The sequence below is a fragment of the Aphidius gifuensis genome, linkage group LG4 (assembly GCF_014905175.1).
Source record: "Aphidius gifuensis isolate YNYX2018 linkage group LG4, ASM1490517v1, whole genome shotgun sequence".
Taxonomy (NCBI): Eukaryota; Metazoa; Arthropoda; class Insecta; order Hymenoptera; family Braconidae; genus Aphidius; species Aphidius gifuensis.
The window spans coordinates 17910910-17934616 of record NC_057791.1 but is presented as its reverse complement, the minus strand read 5'-3'; the positions used below and the strand labels follow the sequence as shown (position 1 = coordinate 17934616).

The 23707-nt window shown below is 28.8% G+C and overlaps 1 protein-coding gene across 3 annotated transcripts in view; it reads right to left on the bottom strand.

The window, feature by feature from the left end:
- The window catches only part of LOC122855384 (kinesin-like protein CG14535), a 164593-nt gene that overhangs the window by 90214 nt on the left and 50672 nt on the right, over positions 1-23707 (bottom strand). For all 3 annotated transcript variants that reach the window (XM_044156692.1, XM_044156691.1, XM_044156693.1), the window contains 2 exons: positions 21572-22231; positions 20493-21382 (listed from right to left, as the gene is read on the bottom strand). In XM_044156692.1, coding sequence (XP_044012627.1) covers positions 20493-21382; positions 21572-22231 — 1550 coding nt within the window. The remainder of the gene's footprint in view (positions 1-20492; positions 21383-21571; positions 22232-23707) is intronic.

The following is a 23707-nucleotide window of genomic DNA, read 5'->3' as shown; positions in this document are numbered from 1 at the left end:
ACTAATTTAACTAATTGAGATATTGAGATACCTTATAATAATAATTTTTTATTATTCAAATGGTTTTTAAATTTTTTATTTCAGAAATAATTACATTTTGAATATTAAAAAATTATTGTCAATAATCATAATAGAAAACATAAAGTTATAAATAATTTTTTATCACTGGGGCATGGATATTCTGTAAATTATATATTTAATCATTGAAGCTTCGAGAAAAATATTTTTTATCTCTTTTATATTATATATACTAATTTCATTTATTCCAGACAGACACTAAATTTACTTACTATTATTACTTCAATGATATTGTAATGATTTTAATGTATGTATCGAAAATCAATAAATGAATAATTGACTTTATAAAAAAAAAAAAAATTATTATTTCATGGATTTAAAAAATATTTATATTATCTGTGAAAAAATTTTAATTTCGATAATCAACTATCAGCTGTCAATCTTGTTCAAATTTGTAAAAATAAAAATAAAATTCAACTTTATTTTTCTCCAACATTTTGTTTAGTTTATATAGAAAAAAAAAGTGTGCAGACGGCTGTCTATATCAAACACCAATCGTAGCACTCAAATGTTCATGACTTGAAAGAAAAAAAAAAAAAGATTAAACACTGTTACATTTATGTCCAACAAAAACTGAAAATATGTCAGTCAAAAAAATTTTTTTTTCTCTTTTATAAAGAAACCTAAATAGAATATAAGTGGAAAGTATGTTCTATCTCATCGAAAGAAAAAAAAAAAATTGTATTGAAGTCTTGGGTGGTCAAGAATAAAATGAAAAATTTTATCAAGCATAAAAACATTCATGTTGAGAAATTATTGAAAAAAACTGGTCTATTTAAAAAATCCATATGGAAAACAGACATATAGGGCACTCCAATATTTTATTCTTTCTGTAACAGCCAACAGAGTACTTTTAGTATATAGAAATTTTGTCTGAAAAGAAAATGGGCTAAAAGCTGCCCTCCTCAGTTCTCATGAGGATACATACAAAATAAAAAAAAAAAAGCCTTAAAGAAGAATCATATCAAAAGAGAACGAACAACAAAAAAAAAGAAGAAATTTCAGACAAAAATTAACTTTGACGTATGTAGTTTCGTACTTCAATTTCTTTGTTCTCTTTGTTGTTTATTATCCATTATTTTTGATATAAGTTTGATTTTTTTTTTTTTATTTTAGTTATTTCATATTATTTTTGTTTTTGTATTGATCAAGTCAAAAAGAAAAGCATAAAGTTGATCATAGAGAATATGAGAAATAGTCTAGGTATGAAATATTTGAACAGCACAAATTTCATAGGAATGCATATTCACGATGATATTAAAGGGACAGTACTACCACACGTATGTGGAACGATATATTGCTTAATTTAAGTGGATACTCAGCATGTAGCATCACGAATACGTATAGTTACGAAATGTTGTGAGGTCCGAGAACACGTGTCAAGATACGCTTACTGATTTTAGTAGACACAAACAGCTATTGATACACATAGTTATATATGTCACTTAGTAGACCAATGTGTCTCTTCAGCCATGCTGACAATCATGCTGTAATTAAACATATACTATAATCTTATATTAAGCAATTGAACTTGTCTGTATCACAACATGATAAATTGAAGGAAATATACTATGAAAAGCATTATGTCATTTGCACAATTTGTGGTTTAGTGAATGTATACACACAGTCAAGGAGTATTGAATCAACTCAAGTGGTTATAACAGATTGGATTGTTCATCATCTTGATTATTTCTATTATCATATCTCAATAATCTCCAATATCTTGTTGTTTAGTCACATATTAATTCAATATCATCAACTTGAGTTGATTCTGCAATCACACTTGACACAAGTCAAGTGCTCAACATCATTTCTCTATACATAATAATATTATTTTGATAATTAAAATTGCATATTTTCAAACGATTATTGTAGCTCATGAATGCATGAATAATTTTTATATTTGCAACATGTTTTTTAAATCGGATTTTACGAGAAATTCACGTCATTTCGGGTTCTACATACTGATACGATGCAACTAAATGCTACACGAGTATAAAAATTTTCACATCGTACCACGCACAAACCTCTCAATTTTCCATAAAATTCTACTCTCACTCTCACTCACTGTCACCACTTTATTTTTTGTCAAAGTATATACACTCTGTGTCCCCCATACTTGCAACATGTAAAATTTATTTTCCCTCCTGACAACAACTATTTTATATACTTTTTTAAAAAGAGTGTATGTGTGTGCCATACAGATAAATAGAATAATTTGCAAATGGACAAACACAAAACGTGCAATTCTAATAAATTAATCCCTCTCTCTCACTCTCTGTTGCTGTTGGAAAAAAAAATAATTATATTGAATTTTGACTCATGTAATTCGTCTGTTAAAATAAAAATTTCATTATAAAAAAATGTAATAAATTTTGTTGACAGAAAAAAAGTAAAAATGAAATTGGTATAACCTTTCTAAATCTCAATATCTATTTCTCTTTTCATTGCTCACTCGACATTTCCACTTGGCTCCACACCTACTAAATCATTTTCTTTTCCGCTTGATGATTTTTTGAATGAAAAAAAAAAAAGAAGCTATATAATGACAGAGAACTAACACAATGGGTATAACTTGTTATGTTTTTATCGACGATGTAGGAAGGTGGTAAAAAGGATGATACCGCCGGGTACATTTCATATATGTTCACTTTGAAGTGTAGCATCATAACGGGGAGTGCATCAAAGAGATCGAAACAGAGAGCGCAAGAGTATGAGTGAAATCCAAAAGAAATATATATATATATATAAAGAGAATATAAAAAAATAAATATAAGAGACACTCGCCAAGACTTTGTCGAAGTATACAGTAGCACAATAAAGTTCCTATAAAGAAGAAAAAAAAAATGAAAGAAAAGAAAAGGATGTGTTAGTATAGTGAAATCCCTGTAAGCGAAGCACGAAAAGTCATAAAGCTCCGTCAAATCTTTTCATTATCACGCTGCGTAAGTGATACGTATATCATACTAAGCGGCCATTACGTGGGCATTATCAAAAAATAAAATAAATAGAAGAAAGAAGGGCTGTAGGCAAAAAGTCTTGGACAGAAAACAACGATGACTTTCAAAACAAAGTCTGCAAGGCCGCAAGCTTGCAGACCAAAGTTATACATATAATACCATATCGACCTATTATCTTGACATATTTATGTGATTTTTTTTCCAATATTCTATAACGTTCTTTTAGCTCCCTGTTGTATTTCTACGAATGAATGTTTGTCAGTTATTGCCCCCAACAAAAAAAAAAGCTTTTATTGTTCGTACAATACAAGTAAGTAGATTGAATAACCTTTGAGGCTTGTTTAAGCTCGTGCACAATTTTACGCTTAATATAATAAAAATATTTAAAATCAACATAACAATAAATGAAAAAAATAAAATTTAATGAATCTGTAAAAGTATAAAGGTATACTTGAAATACTCCATATTGCCAGACAAAATAACTGTCATGGCTAGGTTTGTGTATAACGCACTTGAAAATGTAAAGAGGTTAGGGTGCCACAAATCGTATACATACATACAAGAGAGGATATACTATAAATTCAGAGACAGTCGAGTATTCAGCAAACGCACGTTTAGGGCCAGTAAAATGATAACGACCAGGGGGATTGACCTGTGTGTGGGTGCTTCTATAGCAACCTAAGCCACCTCTCTTTCTAAGCTTACTTTTACGGCACGAAAATAACAGCCAGGATTTATGACAATCGTAACGCGATACGGTGAAAACCTACGTCTACCAATATTGATGAATCGTGGGATTTTTGTTGCCTTGTTTTAAATTAAAATGTATAATCGAAAATCAGTTTTAAATAATAGATAAATTATATTAAGGTCATAAAGAATAACTGAAAAATTTAATTGAGTTAATTATCATAAATATAATTTAGTAATTAAAAAAATATAATAGGAATTAACACAAACAATTTTAGAATGTCAATTTGAAAATTTACAATATTTAAATTATTTTTTTAAATTTAGTAATTCTATGATTGAAGTAAATAAGGATTTTCAACGTGGTGTAGATTGTAATGGGGAAAAACTGGATAACCTAGATTCACGATAAAATTCAAAGCAATCGAGAAAATAATACTAAAAGTCATGACGACAGTAAGGCAGTAGCTGCTATCGTATTCTCGACGATAGCTAACGCGCTGAGCCATGGGATTGGATTTTCGGAATGTGCGTTTGAGATCCATGGAATGGTGGTGGTAGTAGGTGCGTTGACAAAGGAAAAGTCAGGGTGAGATTTTTTGGTGTTGAGTGTAGGTTCTTTTAACTCTCATACCCTTGTATAACCCTCATTCACCCTCACGAGCGTCTTTTACATTTTCTCTACTCACTTTTGGCCTACCATTACTATTTTATTCTATATATTTTTATTTTTTCTAGTGTCTACTTAAAGAGGTTAAATTTTATATAGAAAGAATTTGTACGTAGAGATCCTAGACTTTAATCTATGCGACACTACGTGAGATATTTGCGGTTGAACTACTTCGATAAATTTATATACGTCTTTAGACGAATTTATACTATATATACCTTTATGTCCTATTTTTATTTTATTTCTTTTCGACAACCCTTACATTTTTTATTATTTGTCTAGACCTTTAACGCTTCCTACTAAAAAAAAAAAAAATATTTATTTCCAGACAGCACAACCAGGTTTTACTATCTTTTTTTTCTTTGACATCTGTCAACTTACAAATATCATGCAGACTATGTTGAAAAGTTTAAAAATTGATTACTATATAGATATTGTTTAGAAGGGTACCGTGTTTTCGAGAGTAAAGCTACAAAATTTACAAAGTAAATACACATTATTGTGGTAAAAGTTTTGTTTTTGTTGGAAGCTTGGATTCACAGGTCATATAAGCTTACTAACGAATGCTCAAAGTGACATAGAGGATTTTGTATGCTTTGAAAGTTTTTAGTGAAATGTGCTGGAAGGCATTCATAGGCAAGCCAAATACTATGTTGAATGAAGTTGAAATATAATTAACCACAAGTATACAACATCTATTGTCTCGTAATTATAAATCCCTTTTGCGAGAATATTAAAAAACCCAATATAATGTTTAGAAGCATCTAGCTTATTATCACTGTTCTTTTTTAGTTTCAAGATCATAAAATGTATCTCCCAAGACAAGAAGTTTAAAAAATATATTTCACAATTTTTATCTATGCATGAGTAATCCATCGTTTAGACACTCACGTAAATCACCGTATCAGTTTTTCCTTGCATTGAACAAAACCATGAATCAAATATATTTTTCCAACACCTGCGCCACGAAAATGTCTGCTATCAAACGATATAGCTTTTATGTTCTTCCATTCTATTCAAGAATTTTTTCATGCAAAACTATTAAATTAGATGTCTTAAATTTTTTTTTTTAATACCTCAATACTATTATAATTTATAATGATCAATGCAAGCTTATTTTTATTAAATGAATGCATTTTTGCGATAGCACCCTTATCAACTAGACTTGACAACGACCTCTTTAATCTGGTATAGATATTAATACACCTAAACGAGACTGTTGTCACTCTTTTTCTCTCGCACCCAAGTAATCTATATAAAAAAACGTCTCAACTATCGATCCTTAAAACACGTTCTAGACACACATATACAATTCATCAGTGCAGCATCCAGTCCCAGACGAAGAATAACTGATGTAGATACAAATAATTTATTACATCATGCCCTATTGATCGTCAAGAATTTAAAATTTCAACTGAATTGATGGTCAATGAACTCTGTTTCACCGAGATAATAGAGATATACATAACTATATTTGTCGGATTGCAGCGAGACTATCTGTATATAATACCTCAATATATATATAGGATTAACGAGTCAGATATGTATGGCTCTATATATAATATATAGATAGATAGACAGAATTAAATGTGGTTCTTTTTAAGGTCAGTCGTATCTACCAAATAATTGAAGAACGACAGTCGTGAACAGGTAAAGTGTCGCCGACCCCTTGGACGAACTATTCTGCCCTTTCCAACCCGTTATCCGGGTGAGTGCCTTGCATATAAATTAGCTAGAGTGCGCTGAGGCGTCTGTTCAATATAGGCTACTTCTAGAAAACCCAGTAGACAGTCCTGGTTCAAACCTAGCCCTATCTAACTTTCTCTGTACAAAGTCTCATGGGTGTATGTATATAGGTATATACATACATGTTCTACACTGAAAACACTGTTGAATGCAAATGTTGCGCGTGACTTCATTTTCAGCATGATCAGTAAAGTTGTTTTGGTATATGACTCAATTTAAAAACTACTTGATATAGCTTGCTACTAACAATACTCGTGAAAAAATATTTAAATATTTTTTTTTTTCTATTTACAATAAATATTAGTTTCTATTTATTCACCCTTATGATCATGATATATTATATTTTATAAAATTTTTCAAATTCGATTTCACGTAAATTCTAACAACAATATTTCTTTCTGTTTTTAGATCTCGTAAAAAATATAGAGATATGCGTATATGGCTGTCGTACTGAATACGCAAAGATTTGTTTTACGATTTACATATTGTTTTGGAGGGCAATATACTCTCAATCCACAGATGAGATTTTTTTTCTCTCTTGTGTCTTCATGAGACTGAGGGAGATCGAGGGATACCTAAGGGTGAACGCTTGAAACTCGGTTGTGGTGATGGTATTGGTGGTCCTCAAAAAGGGCCGGGATGATGGCAATATGCAGGGATTTCCCAGGGATAGACAAACCCGTATGGAATATAAATGCAGTTATTAGAACGTTTGGTGACGCGTAACCCAGAGATGTCGTGGTTTAGCCAGACACAGAAGAAACTCGTGCTACTTTTGCCAATCAAAAATGATCTTGCGACAAAGAATGAATTGTTTTTTGGTAAAAGCTATGGGTTAAATAATACGAGATGAGAAGTAGTTCCTTGTAATAACATGATAAGGTAACTCTGGATGAGTATTCGCGACCAATTTACATGCAAATAAGCGTCAAAACGTAGCAAGTAAAACATCCACTGTAGCAGAACCTTGAAAAGTATATTTTTCCTATCTCTAGAGCTTCAGCTTCGATAATCAAGAAAATCCGTGCATTGAATTGAAGAGATTTAAGTTTTTATATTTTTATCTCTATGTTTATCTTTTACTTTTATTATATTTTTTTTCTTTCAACAACTTTAATGAAATTTTGTTTTTAATTATCATTGTGATATTAAGTAATCATAAGGATCAAGTTTTAGTGAAAATTTAAATTTAATATACTTATTAATGAGAAAGTTTTGAGAACGCGTTTAGTGAGATTTGACTTTTTAGAATGTAAATCCTCAAAAACAAAAGATATTTTGTGAGTAAAAATAAACAAAGAAAAATAAAAATATGAAAAATAGTAACAAGAGATGACTTAAAGTAGTGTGACAAAAGCTGACTTTCCATTGAGATTTACCACCGGGATGTACCAGATACAGCCTTAAACTATTATCATGACTTTCTTTCTTCGTACAACTTTAGTCTTAAAATCCACCACTAAACTTGCTGGAGGAAAATCCGCATATCTTCACATACACTTTTGCTTCATACTTTGAAAAGTGCCTTAACGTATCTGTTAATGCCAGCGGGAGTATATCACTTCATCACTCCAAGGAGTCTATACAAATCCGTGTAAATTTACGTATACAAAGTTTATGGTTAAAATAAAAACTAAAATTTGTTCTAAGCATTTGCTCACAGTCTTTTTCAGTTTGTTACCATGTTCAGAGATATGTATATTAAATATAAATATGCAAAGAAATCAATTTAAAAAAGAAGGAAACTTAAAAAGCCACCCAGTGCTTTCATGAAATTCAATCTACAAACGAGTAAGCTTGAAAATAATTAGTGCAGTAAGAGAGAACCCCTCTGAGGTCATAATCCATAGGATCACCAGCATAATCCTCTGAATATGAATATGATTTATTGACCAGAGGACTGAACCATCACCCACTTTGAAAAATGTCAAACGAAATATGTATTGCATATTCTCTGTCAACAATCTGCACTGAGCTTGCAACGTTTCGACTTTCAGTTGATAGGTTGTCACTGTATGTGGACAAATATAATCACCACAGCTGAGAATCATATATATATATTTTATTTTTTTTTTATCAAATGCATTACTCAACTATTCTCTCAATTCTTTTTCTCGTTTTTTATATGCGATACAAACAGAGCAAAGCGTCAAAATAAAAGCTCAGTTGACGTAAAAAAATAAATACTATTGATTGTTTTGCTGCTTGACTATTTCAACTGGTTTATTTGTAAAAGCTTTTAAATTTCGAAATACTCATATCGATAGTATTATCATTACAGACAGAGAACAATTATGAAATTTTTTTTTGTGTCCTTATACAGTGGAAAAAAATGAACAAACGAGTTGATGGAATATATCGACGAGTTGTGAAATGACAGAGATATATATACACTAGTCTGCACTTGATTTAGAACTGGCATGAATCCAAACAATCATATATCTATAGGAATCTGCAATAAAATCGTCATATATTAAGCTGACTGATGGGCAGGAAATTAACACAGTTTTGGATATAACTGTGGGAACTAATTCTGTACAAAAACTTGCTAGATCTCATTGCGTCTGCATGCCTCGTCAAATGTACTGCGAAATGAGCACGAATTTCACACCGACTGTCTTTCAATTTCTAAACTGCCGATTTTCATTTCACTTTTGTTTAATGAAATTAAATAGTTGAAATTTTTCAAGCAACTAACTTTTGATTATGAGGATGAGAAAAAGGTAAAGAGGTAAATTTTGCACTCTAACATGTCTACCAGTTTTATAATTTAATATTATTTTTTATTTCCATCAAAATATAAAAGTTATTTGTTTTCTTTTTTTTCCGCAAACTGACAAAGAAACACTGGCATAGATATAGTTACTGCGTATATAACGTATATTGAATAGAATTGCACGAGGGAAGGAAGTTTTTCTCAACGATTAATCTCACCCCAATAATATCTGACTCAACTTATGATTGTAAAGCTTTTGCAGAACGTTCATGAACGTCCATTTTCATTATGACTTTTTTCGTTTTCTCTTACATCATTTATTTTTTTATATTATTTTTTTTTTTTTCTTATTTGATTTGTCTACACAAGCTTGCGGACGAGAGCATCAAGGCAGAAGTAAAATTGGCTCTTCTACTTCGAGTCAAATTCACATGACTGCTCAAAAACTCTTTATCCAAGGCACACCATCGTCTTTAATTCCCTCGTTCATTCTGGACTATCTTGTCGATTAGTACCGCTTCTGTTCACTCCTACTGTCTTTTACCTCTACCTTCCCCACCTGCCCTTGCCACCCCTTAGATTATTTCACACACCCAAAGAATTTATTTCTACCTTCGTCAACACTAGAGACGACTTTCGATTTTCTCAACCTCGACCTTAGAACCATCAAATGGCTTTTCTTTTATTCCCTTTCAGTAAGTGATTTTTTCAGTAAGTGATTTTCGTAGCTGTGTGATTGTAGGAATAAGGTAATTATGGAAACGTCAAGCAATTTGAAGCCAACACTTTATGTCACTATTTCATCACATTTTTGCAGAAATGGAATTCATTATTTTTTTATGGAAATGAAAAATATTAAATGGATTCATATAAATAAAACGTTTATTATCATTATCAGGTTTTTTTTCATATTTTAGGAATGAAAAAATTCAATATGTTTCCTGGTACACCAGCGGTAAACAAACGTGCTGCCATCAGCCAAGCACCACGAAAACATAATCCAACAAATATTTCTTTCTACTTTATCACGCAGTCGGTAAAGCACGATAGGAATCTCTAGTCTTAGTTATCGTTCATCGACCGACTGTGACTAATAATATCCACGTAAAATAATTCCCGAGCTTGAAACAATCAATAATTCAATAGAAATTACATTAATCAAATTACAATTATTGTTAGGTCGGTCGACTCCACATTAGCTACTTGGTATTCAATTAGAGAGAGAAAAAGTTAAATTTGATGATCTTTCAATGTCATGCCAGGGCACCTCTTGACAAAACGCATATGCTCGTCATGGTCTTGTACATCAACCAACATTATATTAATGTCCTGTTAACCAGCAATACATAACAATAGTGAATAATTACGTTGTCAAGGGTTGAGTGAATTTTTTTTAACAAATAAAATACCTATTGAACGAAACATACACTCAATAAATAAATATGTAATACAAAGTTAATGTAATAAGTATGTTTGGTATAATTTATTGACAATGATAAATCATTATGCAGTTTCTTTGTAAATTGTAAATTTTAATAATGAATTGATGAGTTACGGAAATTTCAAAATGACGAATGCAAAATTATCTTATTATCGGCGTAAATTGAGGATTAGTGTCAGACCACTGAGCAAGAAGAGGAAGCGAATGATGAGATACATATCTATATCTATATAGATATGAGTTGGTTGGTGCGCTCATAAGTCTCTTTGAGTATATATACATATAGTATTAGACGATGAAAATCTCAGTGGATATAAGCACAACCATCGAGACTATAAAAGAATGGAACAGCTATTTTATAATGAATATTATAATAGTATGCACGCACCTTGGTAATCCATAACAGCGTGTGAAGTTTCAAATTGTATACAAACATCTTTGGATAAGAAAAAACCCGATAACAACAAAAGCCGACTTTTTACATTGATATTTTTACACAACATTCAATAAATTAAATTTTTTTTTTTTCTTTTTTACATATAGCTATATAGAGATATTTTTTATCACAATACGATAAATTTTATTGCTTTCAGCGACAAAAACAATTTCTTTACGAGTAAACAGGAAATATCGCGAGTTTTTTTTTTATACTTTGGCAAAGATTTCGTGTCATCTGTATGGGTGGATTTTTCATTTACATTTTTTTTTTTATTTTTTTTGTTTTTTTGGTGATTCTATTGGTCGTTACAATGTGTATTTAAAAATTTTATGGATATCAAATTTCACATAAAATTCATTTATATGATTACTGACTCATCTGACGCACGATAATAAATATTTTTTTTTTTGTTTATCAAAAATACAAAATATTCACAATGATGCCATACATATACACGGTGGAGAATCTTGAATAATAACATGTTTAATTTACGACAAAATTTTTAAACTTTTTTAACGTGCTTCTTTAGGGTACTTGTGAAAGTTATGAAAAGATGTAAACGTTACACAGTAGAATGAATAAAACCGCGAAGGGCTGTTTATGTGATGAGAGAATTTTTTGATTAAACCAACCGTACGCATGGTGTGGTTAACCATTTTTATTGTATTAATTTTTATTTAAAAAAAAAAACGTGTATTTATTTTGTAATTATTAATTTTTATTTAATCAGTATTTTTTAAAAAACCACTGTATGGTTTAACCAACACCTACAAAACAATTATAATGTTGCGGAGAAAAAACAACCACGTTTTACGCCACGTTAAATTGAGAAGAGATCCCAACAAACGTAAAGCTTCATTGCTGTGCATAATTTATAATGGCCCCGCATACCCGCACTTATATCATACTAAAAACATTCATTAAATTCATTTACTTCTGTTTATTTTGTCTCGTTTTAATTTTTTTTTTATAGAAACAATTTTGATAATTAGAAAAAAATGGATCATATCTGGCTCATAAACAAATAGGGTGATTTATTATTATTATTTATTTTTTTCATTTGAAAAAAAAGGTTGCTTTAAAACAATTTTAAATTTATTTTTTATTTTTATTTTCTACATACACGAGTGGGGTAGTGTTCATCGGCATATTTAGGTTATCGGTGAATGATTTATATCACGGCAGTAACTCATCGCTTCGTGCCATTGAGAATAGACAATAAAAAAAATTTAAGACGAATTCCAAAATATAAGGGTGACACGAGATAGCAATTCAGTTGAAGCTATACGTGCTTTGTAGAATAAAAAATGAAAAGAAAAAATATATATGAAAAATAAAAAAAATTTATAGGTGTCGGAATTTTTTCGGACTATTTGAAGCACTTATTCGTCGATTGAAGGAGAAGAAAAAAAAAAAAAGAGCATTTTTGGGAATGGGATGATTGTGCCAAGGAACAATTTTGTCTTCCGGATACAACTTTGAGTGCAAGTATTGCCTAATAGTCAATGCACGTTTGAAATTCACATTTTGTATTCAGCAAATGCATCTCAATGTTACGAAATAAAGAAGACGAATCGTTTTCTACAAAATAAGTTCATTTAAAAATTTAGCATGTTATTCAAAATATATTACAGACAATAAAAAGTAGAAGTTGTTTTTTTTTATTTACAATATATGTCTCAAACTGTTCTACAGAAGATTTTAAATATTTCGACATTATCTGAGTTGACAATTTAATATAAAAATTAAATACAATTGATTCAAGTTAAAGATAATGTTGATCCTTAAAATCTTCGTTCGTAACTGTCACTTTTGTGAGCTTAAAAACACATTGTAAAATCAAAGTAATATTAAAAATAATAAAGTTTAAAAGTTTTTTAAGAATGAGTCTGCAAAGTTTAGTTTCAATGATGTATTTCAAGAAAATTTCTAGATGCTTCAACAACAGATTTTCGGCTCTTGACATCAAACCCTTGAACGATAAAAAGCTAAGCACCTTCATTATATTACCCGGCGAAATATAACACGACAAGATTAAATGAAAGTGAAAAATCAAGAGGAAGAACAAGTAAAGTTGGTTTGAAGTATATCCTCAAATAATCATTCAATGTTGACCAGCAAATTAAAGTTATGACGCTCTCTCTAGCTGTTCCGTAAACAGTAAAAATAAAAAAGCTGTAACTCGACACGACATAGTGATAAAAGAATTTAATTAATGAAACACGCAATATTTAATTAATTTTGAATAAAAAAAAAATAAAGTAAAAAATTCTTGTGAATATTATGAAAGGCTATTTTATTTTCTGTTGAGAGCAAAAAAGCTCAGGTGTACATTCATTAGTTTATTTTTAATTTATATTTTTTTAATATACTGTTTTTTATTTATTTTTTTTTTCTCTCTCTTTTCTTATATCTCTTGAACTTTGTAAATGAGTTTTTTTTTTTTGCCATGAAATTGTAAGTCTTGAAAAGAAAATGAATAGATTTTACAAGTTTAAATTCTGCACGTACAGACATTTGCATTTTACGATGCAAGTAATTGAGCTGTACATTATTTTGTCAACGTGATATTTTTCAACATGATATAATTCTTCCAACAGCTTTATCAGTGTATCATGCCATCACACCGCTAATCAAAAAAAAAAAAATAGATACTTTATTTCAATGAAAATTTATATATATAGTCAACAACACGTCGTCATTTGTTTCGACCGATTCTCGAATATTTAAAATTTCCTCTCACGTTTAAATAAAATGACAAAAAAATTCAACAATATACATATATAAACTAATATACATATAAATGACCAACTAGAGAGATACAAAAGCGACGTGATTAAACGTTTCAGTAAACCGAGTGAAATTCATTTCATGAACTAGAAACAAAAAAAAAAAAATACAAAAAAAAAATTCACCTAGACTATTTTAAAATTTGTCATTGGAGAGATAATTGAACCATTTGTTTACTTGAATTCCTTATCTTTCGTTTCGAAAAAAAAAATATATATATATAATCAAGAAAATTAACTATTTACTTGAGTTTTGTTGCAAAGAAATCTATAATTGAATCTTGGAAATTAAGTCAACATTAATCAACAAAATATTAGAGGATTATCAACTTGAAAATGATTATATCAAAATGTACAACAAAAAAAAAAAGTGAATAGACTTGAAAAAAAAAATATCAACAATACAGGAATTTGAATTTCTATCGATGCTTGTTTACGAAAAAATAATGAAAGATATGAAAAGGAAAATTATCAAGTGTGTGCACTTGTGAGATGGCCACCTGTCGGAATCTATAATTAAATCTTGAATCCTATTTTGTTCTATTTAATAAGCATTAACTAAGCTTGGTTAATAAAAAGAAGAAAAAAAAAAAATGAATATATAATAACATATCCTCTATGAATGACAAGAAAGATGAAATTATAAACAGTCATATAGCATTTTGTGCTTTGTTGAAGCTTTTATCCGGATTAAAACGAAAAAAAAAAAAATGAAAACCCAGACAAAGCCTATTTACACATCTTGAATCAATTCAAAAAATTACAAAAAAATTACTGGCAATTGCTAATTTTATTTTAAACATTATTAAATAAATAAAAAATAGAGGCGTTCAATGTTGTTGACTATTTTTTTTGTAATAAACATTTCCTGTTACTGCAAAATAGGATTAAATTTTTTAATAAAATAAGAAAATTGTTACTGTGTACCTTTGACTTATATATAATAAAAATTTAAAGATCAATTTTCTCAAATACAAATTGATTATTTCTACAAATGAGATTAAATAATTAAATATTAGTAATTTTAATCATGTATGTGCTTAATCATATATAAATGAAGAAATAATATAAAAGACATATTAAAAAATAATAATATTCTCATGCACAAAACTAAGTGTGAAATAATAATAAATAAATTTAAAATTATATTAATAGAATCAGTAAACATCAATCAATTAGACACAGAATGAAATAAATTAATAGTCAATTACAATGATACGTGAATAATGAACAATGAATGAAGTAATAAAAGTAATAAAAATTTAAGATCAATACAACTACTGTAAAAATATAGAATCACATGAGAAAGATACCTTATATACCCAGTATAAAAGTATGTTGTTACAATTTAAGTAGAAAATGAAAATATAGATCAGCATCAAGAGTTTCGAAAGAATAAATAAATAAAATAGAATAAAAAACATTAAAAGAAGGTTAAAAAGAAGTAACAAAAAATAAAAAAAAAGGTTTAAAAAAATGAAAAAGAAGGCAAACAATAATCTAGTTTGGTCACATGGGAAATCTTGGTGCTATTATCATACTTTAACGTATGAGAATTGTCGTGAGAGGAAGACGATGAAATTGAATGCTTCCCATAAACGACACTGTTACAATTGTGAAAAGTCGAGATCTTGAAAATTCAACTCAGAATCGTTAAAAATAAATTGTTCATCTGATGAAAAGTATTTTTTTTTTTTAAAACTTTCATATAAAATATAAAATAGAAAAGGCTTACAGAGAAGCGATGATGATAGGAATAAAAAAAAAAATTGAATATAAAGTCAAGCTATCATTGAGAGTATTGTCTTCAATTGAGTTAACTTGGGCTATATATATATATTTATAAAATTCCATTTAATTTTAACCATTCAAACTCGTTACAATTGATTGAATTTCTTAAGTATCATTCCGTTTTATGTTCTCATTTAAACAAAATTTTCTTTTTTTTTTTTTCAACGTTTTCACGTATTTTTCTATATTCACTTGCACACAATGACAATTCAATATCTTCAACAAAAGCAAAAAAAATATATCTGTATGTATTATGTATATTATCATTGTTCTAATTTTGTGAAAAAACAACGTTTCAATCAAGGGAATAATTTTTTTATACACTTTTTCGTTTAACAAAAAAAAAAATAATAATAATAATAATTCGAATGAAAGAATTTTTTATTTTTCAACATTATTCAATGGACTGATTTCCGTTGATTCAAACAAACCCGTCAAAAAAATATTTTTTTAAAATATAAAATTTGTTTGTAAATTCAATGACTCATTTTGATGTGTCAAAATGTAAATAAGAGGCTTTCATGTAAAATGAAAATCATAAAAAAAATTTTAAATTGAAAAAAAAAATTAAATAAAAAACTTTTTGAGATATAAAAAAAATATTTTAAAACAAAGCAAATATTCAATCGATGAGTTTGATATGTTTTGAAATCCCAGGTTAATGCTGCAGCTCTAGTAAACTGATAGGGGTTTGATGTTCATCTAGCAAAGGTCGGTGAACGCACATCACGATGTAATTGATCCCAGGGAAAAAAAATAAACTAGTGAGGGTATGAATATATTTTTTTTTTAAATTAATTTATATATTTTTTTTGACGTTAAAACTAACGACTCGACGCAGTACCGACACTTGTGCTTCATGATACGTTTTTCTTTGGACATCAGAGAATTTTGCAGCTGGTCAAATTTCTTTCTATACAACACATCCAAACATGTGAATGATATATATACTATGCTTGGGACAGTGTGTCCTGTGATATATGAAGCGTCACTAAAGTGCCAACATATATAGTTACTAGCCCTGAGCGAATGAAAAACCGGACTTGAAACACGCGTACTCAAATCGATTTGAATCGTTTCGTTGGTCAGTACCAACATGTAATACACTGTAATTAATGATCATTTTGCCTGTTTTTAAACAGGTATACATACACGCAAGCTCTTTGATATTACATTGTGTTCAGCAATGTATCAGATCATTTGCCAAAAAAAAGAAAAATAACAACAATAACAGAAAACAAAAAAATGGGGTCAAATAGTTGGATCATTGATGTGATACCATAATGAATCTAGATGCTTCATTACAGTGGCATGAAATAATAACCATCACTCAAATTTTTCAGTGAGAAAAAGGGAGCAAAAAAAAAAAATAAATAATGATTGTGTTTGTCTATCAGCAATATATCTTAATGATGTGACTGCATTAATGGTAATCATTAGACCAGATAAAATCTCAATGTTCTCGATTATTTGCAAGACTGATTAATATAAGCCGCCTTCCAGATATAATTAATTCTACACGCATCAATGAACATACAAGTCACAAGATAATATTCCAAGATTAATATATATAAAACTATGTACGGTAAATTGAAAACTAACATAAATGATATGATTTTATATAAAATATGTCAAGACATATCATGTTAATATTATATAGTGTATACATTTTAATTACCAATGAATTTAATTGTAATAATAAATTGTTAAAATGTTGTTATTGGTGGTCGCAGTGGTGATGAAGATAAAATATATTTATAGAGAAAGAGAGAGTATGTGTGTGTGTGCAATGTGGCGATCTACTGGGACTTGATGCATCCTAATTGGCGCGTGTTTTGCACTTTCAATTAGCAAACTCAAGTATCGAGGCTATACCCAACTAACCTATAGTTTGCTTTGTATTAGAGACTACATGTTTGTAACAATAATAAAAATAAACAGACTAAAGACAAAGTGTTTAATTCATAGAATCAAATACCATGATATTCAACTACAAAAAAAAAAAAATTACCCTGCCTATCTATTAACAAAACCAAAAAGGGAGAAAAAAAAAACTAAATTAAATTAAATAGAATAATAAAGATGGTCGTATTTCATTAAAATAAATTTAAAGTAACCTATTGAAGTAAACGGTTTATGATTATTTTTCTATATAGTCATGGTTCAGGCCCTTGAACACCACCCCTTCATGAGGCATAGAGAATGATGGGTGCGCACGGGTTCCTAGGGTTGCCGCATTTACATGATATGAATGTAATGAAGAGGGCTGGGCTTTAACACAACTACCATCAGCACTACCTGTTGAACAAGCTAGGTCGAACCCTCAGTGACCTATTCACTGGGCCATCCATACCATTGTATATATGTCTATATATTTATTTATATTTATCATCAAATTTACAAAATCTGACGGTCTATGAATACCCTGTCAAGTTTTTGATGATGTAATAACAATATTGAATAACCGGGTGCAATAAAGGAGAATGAAGTTGTAAAATAAAAATTTGATAGTTTTATAAACGATGACTTGCTTGTCACGGACAGGCTCGTCACTCATCAGATTAAAGATAGGTATGGGGACCGCATCAATATCATCAATATAACTACTGTATTTTGATAAAATATATATGATTGACTTGGCTGTTGGGAATATCGTCGGACGAAAAAATCTAATAGGATTCTAGAAATATAATAGTCACCACGGGGATTTTTTTATTTGAGAAGTCAAGCTGTAGCTTCAGTGCATAGTCTTCTTTTTTTTTTTTTTATTAAGACATAAATATGTATGGCCAACAAGGAATATATAAATTGAAAGAAAAAAATTACTTTTTATTCGATTTCTTATATAATATATTGCCAAGACTCTGTGACAGATACATGAATAATTTTTTTTTTGGTTTTGCCTGATGTATGTTGGTTTGAAAATATATTTCTAAATGAAAATTTCACGAAATTATATGCTTCTAATATTTAAACTACACGAACAGACATGAGTGTCCTGAAAGTTTTAGAAATTAATTTCAATTATTTTTATTTTTTAATTTTATAATTTGAGTGATTTTAATAAATAAAATAATTACTATATCGTATCAGTTATATCATCACCAGATTGATGTCATGTTTAATTTGATTAATAAAAACTTTTAATAAATAAAAAAATCTTCGAAACCTATACTTGAAAAATAAAAAAATAAAACTTATGAAATTTTTCAAATATATCAATGATAACTTTGAAGAAGCAGACACATTGAAAAGTTTTACAAAAACTAATATATTGTATATCAAATTGAAAGTCTGAAAAAAATTTCAATTTATTGTTAAAATCAAACGGTGAAGAAACATCAGAACAATACTTCCTAGGATAAACTCACACTCGATTTGATGTTTGAGCTTCATTCTGTTGTGAGAGTTACCAAACACAATTGCAACAATACAAAATAAACAGATCGACAGATAAAAAGTAAAAAAAAAATATCGAAAAAAATAACATTGAAAATATAAAAAAAAAAAAAAGAGAAAAAAAAATTATCGAAAGTAATATAAAAGTGCAATAAAATCACCAAAAGCAATAATAATATGAGCCTGCTAGTTTTCAGCAAGTTGATCGCGAACGCGTCTTGACTTTTTATCTATACTTTTAAACCTTTTTCACCTCTCGTTTGTCGCTTTTCTATCTATTTTTTTTCTTATCCATCGGATGTGTTCACCCTCGGGTCAATTTTATTCGACATTGCTTTTTTTTTTTTAACTTTTATTTTTTCATTTTTCTAAAGTCACAAATTGCAGGAAAGAACAACGTGTGTATATCATACTGAACTTTTCAAGTTTTTTCAAACTTTTCGTTTACATCACCGCAAAAATATACTATTAGAGATATTGTATCAGCTAAATTCAACAACATCCTGATATAACCGGAAACAATTCGAGACACAAGCCGATATAACTGTCGTATTTTCAGGAAATAAAACAAAAAAAAATATATAATACATCTAGCGTGTATTTCTATATAAAGTATATAAAATGTATAGAATACACCTTATGGTATATAAAGACAAAACACAAAAGAGTCGTCTTGTTAAATGGCGCCTACAATAAAACGTCTAGACAGATGGATTGCAAAGTGGCAATTTATACAAACTCAATACACTAGTCATGATCCATGGTGTCACTTGTAAGACAATACATTATATTTAAAAAAATATCGAAAAAAAAAAAAAAAAATACATGTTGAAGGGTACTCTAATAATATAAATCATACAATTCAAACTGGTCCCTCATCACAGATCAGAAATGATTATTATTTATATATATGTTATAAAAAAATAAAAAAAAATATTAAAAGAGTTTTTCAAGATCAATTGAAATGTCCATAAATTATATTGCTCTTATGTATACGTCGAAGTTTATAATGTAGCCTTTGAAATGAGAACAATGTATAAGATCCTCATGATGTGGGTAAGGAGGGGCCGATTATGTATATATACAAGAGTTTTCAAAAGTCAAACACACAAGGAACCTGATAGGATTACATATACATTTTTTTTTTTTTTTTGTTTTTTATGCTTTGAAAAAAAATAGACATCAAATTTTCAAAGAAGATGATGTGGTCACAGTATACGCACACATACAATATCTTTATATTTATAAAAATGGAAAATAAAAAAATCAATGTCAAAAAAAGTAATATACCCTGCAGAATATATTCTGAGATGTTCATTGGTTTATATAGGGAGTCATTGGGTTGCCTGTAAACATCTATATTCTATATTCGACCACGATGTACATATACGGCTTACTGATATATACACAAGGGAAAAGAAACACCTGTAATCCCGAAATTTGATCGCGTCTCAGTCAACGGCTAGACGGAAAAAGAATCGTACAAAACTCAGTTGTTATCCGCAAATAAGATCAAAACAAAAAAAAAAAGTGATAAAGATCTTATCTCTTATACTCGCGAAAAAAAAATAAAAAAAAAATTGATGCAAGAAGCTAATGCATGCGGCTATATATTATAATCTACTCAAATGACATTTATTAAATTTAAAATATAAATTTATGAATGAAAAAATTAAATTAATAATAATATTGTTGATATAAAAAAAAACTTATTAAAACTTGGTTCAATATTTATATTGAATAAATTAATAATATATTTAAATATTGACTCACCGAGCAAAGAAAGCAGCAGCTGCATTAGCTTGAGCTGGTGTTCCTGGTACACCACTGACACTTATTGCATACTTAGTTTCTTGATAAACTGGAAATGCATTTGCTGATTTTGAATAACCTGATCGATGATAGTAATGATCATTGTATTTGTCACTGTAAACACTTTTATCACCTGATTTACTAGAATAAGCTTGAAGTGATCGTGGATGATTTTTTTCATGATTATATGAATTACCAGCTTTTTCAGATGATGCATATTGATGTGATTGAAGTGGTTTATCAATTGCACCATAAGATTTAAATCCATAATACTTAAGATTATCATTTTTATGACCCACGTGGCTTATAACCGGTTCATTTTTACTGGATTTTATTATTTCATGTTGTTTATACATTGCATCTTGTACTGAACGTATTTTTTCAACAAATTTACTACCAGTTTCACACTTTGATTTATCAATTTTTATTTTATCACTTGTTTTTAGGTATGACTCAACGCCTCCCTTAAATTTGTTGTCATTACAACCAATCATTACATTTGAACAAAGACCACCAACAACACCATTAACACCAAGTATCAAACCACCATTAATATATGTATTATTATTATTACCGTTAATAATATTTTTATTTGTCGATTGTTGTTGTTGTTGTTGTTGTTGTGGTATTTTATTGACCATTTGATCAACGTTACGTTTTACATTTGTATCATCAATTGATTCAATATCGTTTTGTTTATATTGTTGTTGTTGTTGTTGACGTTGGCGCATTGATGCAATTCGTGTTGTTGCTTCTCGCGCTGTTGGCGTGATACTGGTAAGATTAGCGGGCGCCTCGGCGCCAAGCCCGTTTTCGCCCCGCATCCCCACTTGTCGACGTCCCTTCTCCTCCTGTCAAAATATTTTTTTTTTTTAAATTTAATATATTATGTAAATATAAAAGAGTATTATTTTTTTTTTTTCTCTTTTTTTTTGTGATCATTAATAACCAATATAACTTATTAGCTGAATTTATATGAAAATACACGATTTTTTTATGTACAATCAATCAAGTCAATATATAAAATGAAATAAACTTACTTGTGATCGTTTATTATTGTCATCTTGTTTTTTTGTGACATCACAATATTTTGGTGGTGGCTCAGTTTTTGGTGGGTCCTCTTGATACTTTGGTGGTCTATCAAATTGACGATATTTTGGTGGATCACACTGCTTATTATTACTCGATAATTGACACTCGACCAGCTCCTGTTTATTCAACTGATTGTTTGGTCCATTAATCTTTTGCTCCTGTCTGACATGATTGTGTTTTATGTGAGTGGAAGCAATTGATTTATCACGTTTTTCATTTTTATCTCCGATATTTTGTTTTATATCTTTTTTTTCATGAACTGTTGGAGTAACCTCGTGTGATATTTTTTCTACATTTGAACGATAACATTTACCATGACGATTTTCAAGAATTCTAACTGGATCATCAATTTGATAAAATTTTAATTCACGTGATTTTGATCTTGAATTTATTTGTTCTGTTTTTTCAGTTGATTCATTATTGTGACGACCAAATGTTCTACCAAATATTCCAAATTTTCCTGTACTACGTGTTTGTTCAGGTTGACGTGATTGTTTATATTTTTCTTCAAATTGTGAATAATTATAAGTACTAAATCCAATACGATTAAAGCTATTTGTCAGATTTGAAGAATCATAATCAGTTGATGTTACCGCCTCCATATTTATCTGAAAAATATAAATTTATAAAATAAATTAAATTATCAACAAACAATTGTGTCAATTAAAAAAAGTTACAAAAATTATAATATTTCTTTTCTCCATCTGAATAAAGAAATAAATCCAAAAAGACAAATTAAGACAAAAGAGTTGAAATGGAAAAAAAAAAATATATGCCATAAAGGTAAGAAGTTGAATCAAGTGCAAAGCAACAACGCACAAGTAATGTGTTGTGTTAAAAATTTTAGCATTTAAAAAAAATAAAAAAATCCGTTAAAAACCGGTTCACACCCAAAGAACCTTAGGGTTAACCGATTTACGATACCCAAATGGCTTTCACGATGCACCAGGGACTTCGCTTCCATCTTCAAGATCACGACATAAAGTTTTTTATTATTTTTATTTTTTTAGTCTTGCGTGTACACGTATAAGAGAATTGAGCATCAGAGATATATAGTTTTATTTTATTCGTTACTTGATTTTTTATAGTATTGCATTTATATGTATATATATGCGCACTTGTCACTGAATTTCCAATGTTCAACAAATTTCAGAAAACTTTTAATCAAATACATGAGCAATATGTGCATTGTATCATCAAAATGAAAAATTAGTTTTACAGTTTCATGATACTCAACCACTTGAATATGACAACTATAAGTATGTGTTGTTTATCATCTCAGAAAGTCAAGTATACAATTAACTCGTTGAAAGGTGCCGAGGTAGCATAATTTATCTTTAGTTTCAACAGCATTTGTAACTCGATAATTTTACCACAACTATGTATGTATACAAAAGTTTTATTATCAAAACATATGCCATGTCTTGTCAGGGTAATTTAATATATTTAATATTATAAATATGACATTATGATAGAAAGCTCATAAAATATTTAAATATTACATTGAAAATAATAGAAAAAAAAAGACAATTTAATTTTCATCTAAAAATATTCTTTACTGCAGATTTTATTGAATATATTAAAATATGTATTTATAGTATATATATATGTATATTTTTGACTGGCAATTTCATGGTAATTTAATGCATCTTATTGAAGATGCATGTCTACATATTTTATCCAACAACAAGCGAGGAAACATTTAAAGAAATATCTTAAGGATAATGATGAAAAAGTTACGTCCAAAAGAATCCATTCCAAGCAAAGAAAATTAATGATTTTTTTTTTTAAAAAAGCTTTGCGAAAGCAACAATGCTATTGTCTGCCAAACATTGGATAAAATTTGAAGAAGTGCAGAATAGAAAAAATACTTATTCACCTTATTGACGCTGAGTAAAGAAAAAAAAATTACTTTCAAATAAAAAAATCAAATAAATAAAGATTGCAATAAAAAAGATAAAATAGTCTTTTTATGAAAAAAAAATAAAAAATATATGGCAAACATTTTAAAATTTATTCTGAATAGAATTTTACAATAAGTAAATTTAATTAAATAACCAGTAGTTCAAATTGTCGTAAAGTAG